This window comes from Tachypleus tridentatus, chromosome 7 (assembly GCF_004210375.1).
Source record: "Tachypleus tridentatus isolate NWPU-2018 chromosome 7, ASM421037v1, whole genome shotgun sequence".
NCBI classification, from domain to species: Eukaryota; Metazoa; Arthropoda; class Merostomata; order Xiphosura; family Limulidae; genus Tachypleus; species Tachypleus tridentatus.
In genome coordinates, this window is record NC_134831.1 from 23,718,692 (window position 1) to 23,731,819 (window position 13,128).

Here is a 13,128-nt window from a genome sequence, read left to right on the forward strand (position 1 = left end):
GTAAGTGAATAAATCAGTATTTTGTGTTAATTAAACTTTTTATAGGTGAATTACATGAATTGCCACAAATGCATGGAACATATCCGAAGTTAAAATATTATGAATGCCAAAGACTTTTAAATTATACTGCTAATATATCAGTTAATAAATTTGAGTCTGGTTAATATACTTTTTATCATAGATGCAAAGTTTTGTGTTATTCAAAACAAAAGAAACTATAATACAGAGTAATGAATGAGAAAGAATGTTGCCTTCATTAAAATACTTATTCTTTTCATACCATTAACTGTATTAGTTTATTAATGACATTTTAGCCATGATTTATGACCAGTGACACTTCACAATATTTATTGCTGTGAAAAGGAAGAAAAGTAATTTTTGTTTATTATTTATGTAGACTTTTATGAAGCTAAAAACTGATAATATTTGGTAAGTGATTGAGTTGACATCTGAAAGCGTTTTGTTGCAAAGTAGACTTTGTAAAACCAAAAGAGTTGTAAAATCTAATGATTAATGTGGTTCAGATCCAAAAACTTGTTTACTGTTGTGAATATGAAGAAAAGTAGTTTTTTTTTATTACTCAGCTCAGTACAAGAAAGACATGATATGAATAATATTGTTATGGATTGATATGTATTGAATGAAATTCACTACTCAAAGAACCATTTGCTTCTACAGTTTTTTGTTTCATACAGTGCAAGTTGTGTTTAGTGTATGGATCTTGGTTTGTAGTTTGGTTTTAGAACTTGCCTTTGAATTGTCTAGATTTTTCCTTTCAGCCTTAAAGTACATAAATTGAGTAAACTTAATATTTATTCATTCTATGAACTAAACTAAAAAATATTTTCATGATTTTACAGATGATATCACTTGGGATGATTGCCCATTAACTCAAGCCTTAATTATGGGTGAAGAAGGTCATATTAAATGTAAAGTAACAAGTAACCCACCACCTCAAGTTATGTGGTACAAAAATAACTTGACTATAGCAGAGGATCGCTATAAATTTGAGAGTGAAGGGATTAAGATTGACAGGGTTGAAGAAATGGACAAAGGATTATATAAAGTGAGAGTTACTGTAACACAGACTGGAGGACTACAGCAAAGATTCATAACTGTAGAAGTATATGGTATGACAGCATTTGCTTCTTATGGTATCCTATTTGGAAATGCTTGTTTTAACTGGAAATATATAGTACTCAATGATTTAGATTTCTAACTGCTAAGATCCTGAAAATTTTTCATTCATGTACCAATTTTAAAGATTGTAAGTATAGTTGTTAAGAAATTGAACTTTTTGTTTACAGTTAAATAACTGTATTTATATATGATGTAAATAAGTAACTCGTTTTATTTTATATACATTGTATTTCACTTGAAAAGTTTTGTCATGGCTAAACAACAATTTTGAATATACTAATTACCTTTTAAACTACAGGTGTTATAATCAGTAATTTGTTACTCTGATTTATCAGGTGATGTTGAAAACATAATATTTTAGTTCATCATTATATTATTATAGCAGTTGAGCTGTATTTCAGAAGTAGACTTCAGAATTTGGTTTCTAAGGTTGTATTTGATTGCAGTACCAAAGTCAAATAATAGATTGTACAATTGCCAAGCTATTTTATATATTTATTTAAATAAAACTATAAAAGAAAACTTGACAGTGGTTCAACCTATTATTTAATTTTTATATTTTTGTTGCCTGTGAAGTTTTAACTATATTTGTCTGTTGGTTGTAGTACCACCAACAATAAGAGATCAACCTGACACAACAGAAGCTGTAGAAGAAAATTCTGCGACCTTATCATGTTCAGCTGATGGATACCCAGCACCTACATATTCCTGGTTTAACAAGGTAAAAAAGTATCTCAAAATCTTTAAGACTAAGTGAACTCTTTCAGTATGGGCTCAGTCAATTTAACCAACCACATGACCTCTTTTTAATCATTAAAAGTTTCTATAGATGTGATACTTCTGACTTTCAATATTGTATGAATATCTCCATACAACTTGGCAGTCTAAGTTAACACTACAAGTCTTCCACATACACAAAAAATCATATTATTTAGTGAAGTATTTTTAATAATAAACTAAAGATTTGTTCATTAATATATTGAATGTTTATTTTGAATAGTTCATTTGTAAAGTAATTGTCATATTAACATTAAAAATGCTTTTTCTCATCTCAAAAATCTCAAATTTCCTTTCGTGTAATCTGTAGAGTATCCAAAATGCATTTCAAACATTTTGTTTTCAGTAAAACTTTGTCCTATCTATTATTTTCTCTTCCATATCTCTGTATGAGATCAGTCAGTTTGACCTTGTAACTACAAAAAAGAAAGAAATCTAAATAACCCTTTTTCTTTTCTAGAATGATTTAAAATTGTAATATTAAACTACATTAATTTATCTTAAGTAGCTTTAAGCTTGTAATAGTGTACATCTATTTATAATTAAATGTTAATGTTTTATTGCTCTTTGATTTCCCTTTGAACCTTGTCTAACTATTATTTATGCGATTATGAGTTGTAAATCACTCGGTGAACATGCAGCTCATGTTACACTATTGAATTACATTGCCCAGGAGCTATTAAGAGCTATTTGCTTCTCTCAAAAAATATTTTTATTATATTATTGTTTATTTTACCTGCCTAAATGGACTTTGGTGAAAAGAAGACTGTTATATAAAGCTCTAGATACAACTATGATACCAAGTAGTGTAACAGATTTTTATGTGTGTATGAATTGTTTTGAATATATTTTTTAAGACAAGTGGATTGTGTGCTAGCTGTTTATTGTTGATATTTATTACCAATAAGTCCATCAAATACACCATCTGTAAATAAACCCAGCCTGCATAAACTTGCATTACTAAATTTTCCATTTGTGTTTGTTTTTGGCATCTTGGGCACAATATCCTTTAGAGGATATTTTGCAATCTGACATGTTAGAGACTCTAAGTATGTTTTAAAATTTATGGGAATTATATTACTATTTCTTCATCTTCAGGATTTTATTTTCTTTATATAGTTGCTATGGGATCCCTAACAAATGAGTTTTTCTTGTCCACCTGATTTATGGACATCAGGCCCTCACCTGTGTTCTATAGCCCTGTTGACATTATCCAACCAACATCCTTTTGATAGTTACAAGAGCATTTAAGTTATGTAATAACATATATATGTTTCTGAAAAGATAAAAAGTATCTTATAAGACTTCATGTATGAATTTCTTCACATGGAATTTTTGCATGCCACATATAATTCTGCATTTGTCCTAGATAAAACTCCACCCAGATCTTGAGAGGTGGTGCTCCCTGAAAATTGACAGAAGGTTCTACCTGGTGGATGAGACACTTCTGTGGGCTACTTTCCCACCTTTATATATACATTCCTGCATAGCATATGAAATAAAATGACCTTTTACTATATAAATTGGGAACACGGTATTGATTTAATTTTGTCTTTTTTAACCTTATCAGCCTTCCAATTACATTGTTCTAGAATATTAGAACCTATCCAGAGTCTATCTGAATCTTTTCATTTCTACTGGGGGTACTTACTAACAAGATTTGGGTAATTAGTGGTATTTACAAATATAAAAAAATGAATTGTTAGCCATTATTTCCAGTTACATGCCTTCCTTTAGTTAGCAGTTTAAAAAAAGAACAAAAAGAAATTCATGGTGAGTGTTTCCAGCAATTGTTTTCCTTTAGTTAGTAGTTCAAAATTAGTTACAGTGGCAGGTAGCCTTACTATCTTTGTGAAAAGAAAGCAGTGAGTACATTCTGTAGCATTGGGAATTGAACTCAAACCTGTGATATTTTAATCATGAGCTCCCCTTTCTGAATCACCAAAACTGTATAAATATGAGGTTAAACAAAAAAACTTAAGCCTAAAATTTGACTGAGTACAGTAACTGAGTAACTTTGTTTAACAATAAACAAACATAATAGCAATATTTCTGTTACTTGGATAGTAGGAATAGTTGAAAATAGTATTAATCAGGAATTTTAATTTTAATTAGTTTATTTTAATTACAGTGAGCATGACTTCCATTAATTAATCAGTTTATTTGACATTAGTCAACATAATTTCTGCTCATAGGTAGTCAATTATTTCTGTTTAATGATTCAGCACTGCCACTGACTAAACCTGTTTCATGAGGTAACCATTCTGATGTGAAGTTAGAGAGCCTTAGCTGATAGACATTACTGGGCTACCAATTCAAGAATCAGTCACTACACGTGCAGGTCGATGCACTGTGATCCAACCCTGACTGCGTTTATCCCAACACTTTTGTTCCTATCTGAGAATGCAACACCAAAATTACATGTATGCTGTCTAACCTCTGCTGCCCCTTTTTTTCTTTTAAATGAAAGGTGTCCTGGAGATGAGATACTATACTAAGAATAGTGCCTGTTTCTGAGTGTCCTCATTTGGTTCAGTTTCTTGTGATGGTGGTCCTTTCTACATGTTTTTACCATTAATTTGATCTATTGATTTTAGTTTGAATTCTGAATTCTATGCAATCATTGCCTGCTTGCATCTTTCAACTATTATGGTCTAGGTTATTGCCTTTCTGTTTTAAAAGTTCATTAGAAATTAACTTCCGAACTTGTGATCCTGTGACCCTATGGTTTTCCTCCTTGTTTTCAGTTTCTTTATTCTGGCTTTAAGTATTTCAAGTATGCATCTGCTTGTTTTGAAATTTACATTTTAGAATTAAAATTAATTTCAAACAGGAACCTACCTCTGATATCACATTTCTAAAATTCATTTTATTTCTAGAAATGTAAAAATTCTTATATTTTTCCTCTCTTACAACAGCTGTATGGATTCATTTATGTGACATTAAAAGTGTCTTATTTAGAAGACATTTTTTGACTTACAAGATTTTCGTCAAGACCTGTTTATTTTCATCCACACACTTAATTTACCCCAGATGCCTTGCAAAGTCCAAAGTTGGCTCTTTCCAGTTTGTTTTGTGCTCAGTTTTTAATTTATTTTATCAACATATGAGCTAACATTTCACCTGTTATGAATGTGATTGCAAATGTGTTATGAAACAAATCCATTTTTCACAAATTTTATGGTAGCTCTGATGCTATATTTTGTTTTGTTTTTTTGTTTTAGCCTCAGAAAACAGATAGTGAATGTTTTGCAAACAGTTTTTTTTTTCTCCCAGACTAAGAAAAGTAGCTGCACGTTCTAAGTTATTCTTTCTTTCATTTTTGTTTTATGTTAAAAAAATTGCCATACTTTGCCATCATCTGTCACATGGCCTCCAAAAGTTTCTGAGCTACATAAATGTACTTTTTATGCTTCTGAAGTCTTTAAATTATATCCAGATTTCTTACTGTCTTTCTTTTTTTTTAACCCTGCATCTTTGTTTAAACATACAATTTGTCATTTGGAGCTCTTTATGAAATTTGACTCCTACATATTGTGCTTTTTGAGATTATATACAGACAGATCACTCCTTTGTGGATAACAGTAAAATTATCAGTATTTTAAGAACTCAATTTTATAATTTGCTCTTATATAGGGCTATTTGGCAAACTTGTAGTTTCAACTTTCTAGCTATCATTAAAGGTTTTTCAGTTGAAATATGTTGTGGATCTCTTGCTAATTGAGAAAATGAAACATATATGAGAGAAAGAGAGACACTGTAAATTGACATTACACATCTTATAATTTTATTTTTTGATTAGATGGGTTGTACATAAAAGTTTATTATTGCTTTCTTTATTTAATTAATAATCCATTTCTCCAGACGTTAACCAAATTCCATCATTGGTTTAGTACTAAACAGCTGTTATTAATGTTGCTTCTTTCACTTGGAATTTATTTAATTTAATTACATATGTATATATCATATTTTGCTGTTTCTGTTTTGTTTTTAATTGTGGTTGATCACAGCTAGTAAAACAACTGTATAATATATCAAAGACTATTTTTCAAAATATGTTGTGATATTTGTTTATGGTGGGTAACTTCTTTTACTTGTAATTTGTAAGCTTTACTCGTTACCCTTTGTTATGATTAAGCTTTCAACTAAACTTTTAGGAACAATGTTTTTTCCTTTCTTATACCTATGATATGAAAAGTAAGGTTATTATATAGTGTCAGAACAATAGAATATTTTGTCCTTTTTTTCCATTTTGTAGAACTAATTCTTCATTGCCATTACAAAATGTAAATTTTAATACTGTGATAATATTTCAGTGATTGCTGTTGACAAATGAATGAGCCAGGGTGAGAATACTTATCATTCTTTAGAATTCCTGAGTACTTTTACCAAAAGCTTATCATAAGAGTTCTGCTTGAGTGGATATACTGATCAAATTTAAGATCTGGAATAACTGTTATGATGCCCCATTGCAGTGTTAACTATAAAGAAAGAAGTTAGCAAGGAGCTAGCGTATGGTATCATCACATGCTAGAAGAAATCAAGTGAATAGCACTTCACAAATAAAGCTTGATAAAAATAGCATTTAACACTATACATTAAGTTTTGTTATCATGCCACTTCCCCCAAACCATAGAGAATTATCAGTAGAGCAGATAGTTTGCATAAAAGATATATGTAATGCTTGTTGAACTCTGACAAACTGCTGCAGACTTGAAATGTTCCCCAAACTGTCAAGTACACCTTAGATCATGAGACCAAAACAGGTTAATTTGAAAATTGGAAAGGAAAAGGTGGAACGTCTAAACTCATTGATGTTATGTGTGTCTATTCATACAGTCTTCAGGACAGAATGAAGACTATCGCTGTTCTTAAGCATGAGATAAACAACCATGTACCAAATGGCAGAAACGTATCCAGATCTACAATATCGAGAAGACTATGAGGATCGAATATTTGGTTGTGTAGCAGTTAAAGAAACATTACTTCAAATATTGTTGAGAGACTAAAATTTGATAAGAAAGGACAAAACTGGACTGTTAATAATTGAAAAAGGATGTTATAGATGGATGAGTCCAAGTTTGAAATATTCAATTTTAAATGTAAGTTGTCTGTCCATCAGAAGAAATGTGAAAAAACTTACTTCAATGCACAGCACCTACCATGAAGCATGGGAGAAGCAGTGTAATGGTTTGGGGTGTTTTTCTGCTGAGGACACAGGAGTTATTTTCAAAATAGATGGAATAATAGATTAGCACAAGTACCATCAAATACTGATCTGCCATAGTTATACTCAGTGGTCTCCATATTATTGGTGAAGGATTCTGCTACCAAGAAGATACTGACCCCAAACATTTATCCAAGTATATGCAGAAATTACTTAGATAAGAAAGAAGTTTCTAAAGTCATTCAAGTGGTGCAGTGTTTCTCACAAAGCTTTGATTTTAAGCCAGTTGAGAAGATCTGGAATTTGGTAGATCTAAAGCTTAACAAATCAAAAGTTATTTCCAAAGAAACTTTATGGGAGTGTATTTGAGAGGGTGACACATATAATATCAACTGTTTGTGTAACTCAAGCATTTCTACTGAATTTGTTTTGTATTCAGTATGATGATTAATAAAATTTTGAGGTTTAAATTGTGATTTACTTTCTTTGATCTTTGAAAGTAGCTTGAAATCTAATTTTCGACTTTGTCTTAAAACTTTTACACAGTACTGTATAAATAATTGAGCCAAAGGTTAATAGTTGAATCTTACATGTATGCACATGTAAACACACTTGTAAGTGTAAATATATATATTTCAAGTTTAGTATTAATCAATGAAATGATTTTTTTTACCACTATAGCAATTTAATAAGATATCAAATTTTATAAGAAATTTACATTTAACCTGCATACTTACAACATCCCATTAAATCTAGAATTTGTTCAGGTGGTTCAAATACACATGAAATTCCAACAGGAAAAACTACCAATATTTTGCTGAGTGCAGAAGTGGTGAGTTGTAGTCACAAAATTATTTTATTGAATGACTATTTTTTGAATTGATTTAATTTTGGAGTTTCTGCCATAATCATAAGCCATTGTGGCAATTTTCACTTTTATTGTACTGTATATACTTAGCCAATTGAAATTTTGTATGGTTTTAGTAACTTTCTTTCTACTAGTATTCTTTACTATACATAACACAAGGTTTTAATGTTTTAGATTCAAAATTTTATTAAACTACTTTTTATTCATGTTATATCAATGTTATATCAATTTTATATCATAAAATCTTAGTTAATAATTCACATTTTAGTAGTATATAGATTTCAAGTTTTTTAATTCTATAAGGTATTGTTAAAAAATTCTGAATTTTCCCTAGTGTGGCACATGTGACATACTTTCTCTAGGAAATCTTCTCTCCTCTATTTTATCCACAATCCCTCAAAAAAGCACAAAATTAATGTAAATTACTTGCTGTATAATTGTCATTGATCAGACAAACAGTTTTTATAGCCTTCAACTTTGTTTAATTACAGAGCTATCAAATAGAAAATCAGACCTGTCACATCCTCTTTTTCAGGATTTGTTAATAGTTCTGTCTTATGTGTAATTATACATAATCTGTAACCAATAGCAAGTCAAGGTTTTCTTCTGTCAAGTGACATATCATATAATGTTATGTTCTATATAGATAAGTGTCAATTTCACTTGGAGCTTTAACTTTGTTCCTACATAAATTACAACAGTTAACTTGAATAAATTTGTAATGGTTGGGGTGACATACTTCAAAGACAGAAAAGCTGAGAAAACTTAATTATAAACAGATGTATGCTGTTACAAGCATAAAACTACTTAGGATAAACAAATGTAATTTATGTTACAATTTGAAGTCATTCTAGAAAGATAAAAGAGTAATTTAGATTTATTTCCTTTTTTTGTGGGGAGGTGAAGTTACAAACTAGGTCAAATTGACTGATCTACTATTTAGATAGGGTAGAGAAAATATAAGGTTTTATTGGATGCAAACTGCTTTAAATTTATTTAGAAGGACTTAAGTATTTTACAAAGGAAATTTGAAGTTTTTGAGATAAGGAAAAGTATTTTTAATCTTAACCAGAAATTTAATTTGCACAGAGACTGTACAAAACAGATATTTAGTATATTCATGGACAAGTCTCTTTATTTTAGTTTCTTAAAAATACTTTATTGAAAAATATGAATTTTTGTGTGTGAAAGAGTCATAATTTAAATTGAAAGATTAGAAGTATTAAAGCAATAAAGACTTTAAATAAGTATAAAGAGGTCAAATCAATTATCACTGAGCCTGTATCATAAATGCTGATACTACATAATGAAATTGTAAGACTGTGTTTTCAGATAAATATTAGTGAATTTAGACAGCCTTATATATGTATTCTGTACTTTAAGAATTTTTAATTCATACCTTAATATGGTGATATTAATTCTACTAACAAATAACATTTCCACAGGAAGATAAAGATATGAACAAAGAACACGATTATGTGGTTGACAAGAATAAAGGCACCTTGACCATACTGAAAGTTAGGAAAGATGATGAAGGGCAGTATGTGTGCATGGCAAAAAATCCTGCTGGTGATGCCAGAAAGATGATAATGCTAAATGTGATTGGTAAATTGTTAAAGATAATATTACTACAGTACTCTCTTATCTTAACACTTTCACACTAAGCTCTTAAAAATTAATATATTTTTCAAGTGTAATGATTCTTTTATTTTCTAATGTGATGAATTCTTTAGTCTTACTCATTGTTTTTATTGATAATGTAGTTAACTATTTTGAATTTAATTCTATATTATTTAATATATTTGACCTTCTGATAACAGTTTTTTTGTGTTTTGAAGTTGTTTCACTTGCTTTTTTTTTAATGAGATATATAATCTACTTTCTTAATAGCTGTAGCTATCCCAGTAATAAAATAGACACGCTCTCCAGAAAAAAATTCCATGTTATTAAATAAATGTAATCAGTAGGTACAAGATTACCATTGGTATTCAGTGGATATGTTCTTTGCTAAATTTAAAGTAAAAACATGATTGCATACAACATTCACATGATTTGAAATTTGGACTCATGGAACTGTAACCCTTTCATGCTGATGAATGTAGATGAAAGTATCTCTAGGAAGGTAGTTGCTTTGACATGGAATGGTCACAGATGGATCGCTTGTGTTCAGTATATTCATATATAGTGATTGGGCTGGCCATGGAAAAAGTAATACTCTGAGGTTTAAACTAACATTTTATGATTTAGGCTGAAAGAGTAAGAACTCTATCATGCATGAAGACACTGCCATGTCTAATAATTTGACGACTTGTATTTACAGGTAGAATTCCTCATTCAAGAATTGCCAGGAAAATTGTAGTGCTCCAAAAGTCTTTTCAGCTTATGTTAACAAATGTTTCTGTTACAAATGATTTCCTTTGACACAATTCTTTTGATATATTTTTGTTTGAAATTTATAAATCAAAATGTTTTTTTCCAGGTTTGTTTGCTCATTAAATAATTGCTTACTGTTGTTTTGAACTTTGAAACCATGACTATTTTAAAGGACAGTGAATAAGTAATTATAGGTCATGGTGGCTGTCATGGGTACAATAGCTATAATTAGAAAAAGTCAACAGTGTGATTATACTACATACAGGTGTACATAACATGAGCAGCAGCTTGATATATACAGTATATGCTGAACTATCTGTGTTAATCTGCATCATCTGCTGCTGTATAAGCAAATTCTGTTGCTTGTTCAGATGTTTTCCTCATACTTGACTTTAGTTGAAATCATAAGTAGCTTGAATGAACTGCCGTGTTACCATGAGGTCATTAAGGTTTGGACATTGGTTAAAATATAATGTAGCTGTAATGTACTACATAATTTTCCACCCACATGGAAAAAGTATGAAATCTGTAAGTCTCTGACCCTTTCTTCCTTTGTGGATGTTTGGACCTTGGATAAATTTTTGCTCTAGCTGTGGTCATGCATGCTATGGTCACCTAAGATTGTTTCATTACACACCATTTATTATTTGTTCTTTCATGTGTTTGCAGTTATCTCATGGTTAATTAAATATAACAAGAACATTTTATGATTTTCTTAGGAAAATTCAATTTTTTCTCTTAAAAAAATCCTGCAAGTGACATTCTTGTTAAAAAAAATGTATCTTTAATAATTTTGGGCAGACACATTCTGTGAAGCATAGTATATAATAGTTTTTAACATAAAAAGGATGTTTATGCATATGTGGTTAAATTATGAAAACTTGATATTTTTGAAATCATTAAAGATCTTTAGTCATAAATTTTGTTTTTCAATTTAGTGCTTCCCATTGAACAACATGCAAACATTGCTCACCATTAACTTGGACACTTCTGTCTGATCTCAGTGTTTTATCAGGGTATTGCTGCATTGTTGCATGCAAATGAGCATCTAATACAGCTTTCTTGGGTAGCTAACTGTATATATTCATTCATCATTTTTCAGTTTGGCACTTGTATGTTCAGATGTATTTTGTTTTTGTTTTCCTTTGTGTGAAACAGGCATTTTTCTTGTAGAATTATCTGCAAATCATGATTTTTCATGCCCTTTTCTATCCTGATCACACTTTTCTTCCTAAACAAATCTTTGGCACATGAGGGTTACAGCATGTTCACTTCTGTATCTTTCCCATTTATTTCTTATCTTTATTCTTTCTCAAATCTTGATTGTTTACTTTTCTTGTCTGTGCAGTCCTTTGTTATTTGGCCTGCACTGCTTTATTTCATGGTTCCTGATCCCATATCTTCATTACTTGAAGTATTTTTTTCCACCCATGAATTTCCTCCCACTGTATTCACTAGATTACTTTGTTAACTCATCCAATTATCATGTTCTTGAGATAGAGATGTATGTCAGCACTTCCAGTTGTTCTCGCATCAAACTTGGCACCTGATGCACTATTTGTCTGCTCATTTCATTCATCCATTTGGGAAGATTGTTTGAGCTGGCATGTGGACAACCCTTTCCTGCTTTGTAACATGCTACCCCATAGACTGCCTCTGATGTAAGTTCTCTACACCTCTTTCTGGTTCTGACTGGGTAAGTCTCATTCTTTCTCATCTTCATTTTACAGGGCCCTCTTTCTCTTGTAAGAATCCTCACAGTGGTAGATGGTGCATGGCAGGATAAACTTATCTAAAATCTGCCTGATATAGCACTCACTCATGAGATGGGGTGTTTCAAAAGATTGCTCAATAGAGACCATAGCATTAGTGTTTTGATAGTATGGTACAGTTTATCCCTATAGCTCACTTACAAAACAAATTGCTAGTGCTGCTTGGTATTGGACTGGAGTTAACCCACCAGGTAAGATCTGATGCATCCTTGTCACATTACATGTCTATTGCTTATATTAGTCTGATGCAAATTTATAAATGGAGAGTATACTCTGGTACAGACAACATGTGGTTTCCTGTAGATATGCCCCTGTACTGTGAAACAGTATAGGATGTCACATTGCATGGGCTCTTTTTCAAGTTCTTCCACAGATTTCATCCAGGTGAAAATTTGCACTGACCTGGCTACCACATAAATGTGAATTTTAAGCTTTGTATGAGAAAAGGCTATGTAAAATGTCAAAAGTTAATATTTCCTGTAGATACCTCCTCTCACACTTCCCACTCTTCTACTCCACTCCTCATGCAATTTTTGCCTAATCTCAACATTATGATAGAGCAATCACTATAAAGGCAATCAGTTGCACTAAAAGGGTGTGTCACATTCATATTGATAAGAGGGCTGTTACATGCTCTAAAACATGCAGATGAACATCTTTCAGAAATACATTTTCAATGTTGGAATGCTAACATTTGTCAAATAAATAGCAAAAACCATTCTTCTATCGGAATCTGTACAGAAATTCATAGGTACTTTTAAGAATGATGAAATGAAATCTTAATTACATTTTTCTTGAACAAAATTGGTATATAGCTTGCAAAGTTAAAATAAAATGAGGCAAATATGTTTTTATGCTAAATTTCATATTTATAGTTACCAGGAAAATAAAACCTAATATACATAACTAAAACTCGAAATTTATTATCTTGCCAACAATTACGTGTCAAGGTTTGTGTCAAGGATATGGGCTGAACCCATGGCTGATCTTCAACTAGATCACATGATTTTAAGTTACAAACAAGTATAGTG

The 13,128-nt window shown here is 30.7% G+C and overlaps 1 protein-coding gene across 9 annotated transcripts in view; it reads left to right on the top strand.

Moving 5' to 3' along the window:
- The window catches only part of LOC143255309 (fasciclin-2-like), a 132,624-nt gene that overhangs the window by 46,732 nt on the left and 72,764 nt on the right, over positions 1 to 13,128 (top strand). For all 9 annotated transcript variants that reach the window (XR_013030536.1, XR_013030538.1, XR_013030537.1 and 6 more), the window contains exons 4-6: positions 861 to 1,130; positions 1,746 to 1,861; positions 9,398 to 9,557. Coding sequence is in view for 4 of the 9 variants with exons in the window: in XM_076510768.1 (XP_076366883.1) it covers positions 861 to 1,130; positions 1,746 to 1,861; positions 9,398 to 9,557 (546 nt within the window). In the remaining 5 variants the exon portion in view is untranslated. The remainder of the gene's footprint in view (positions 1 to 860; positions 1,131 to 1,745; positions 1,862 to 9,397; positions 9,558 to 13,128) is intronic.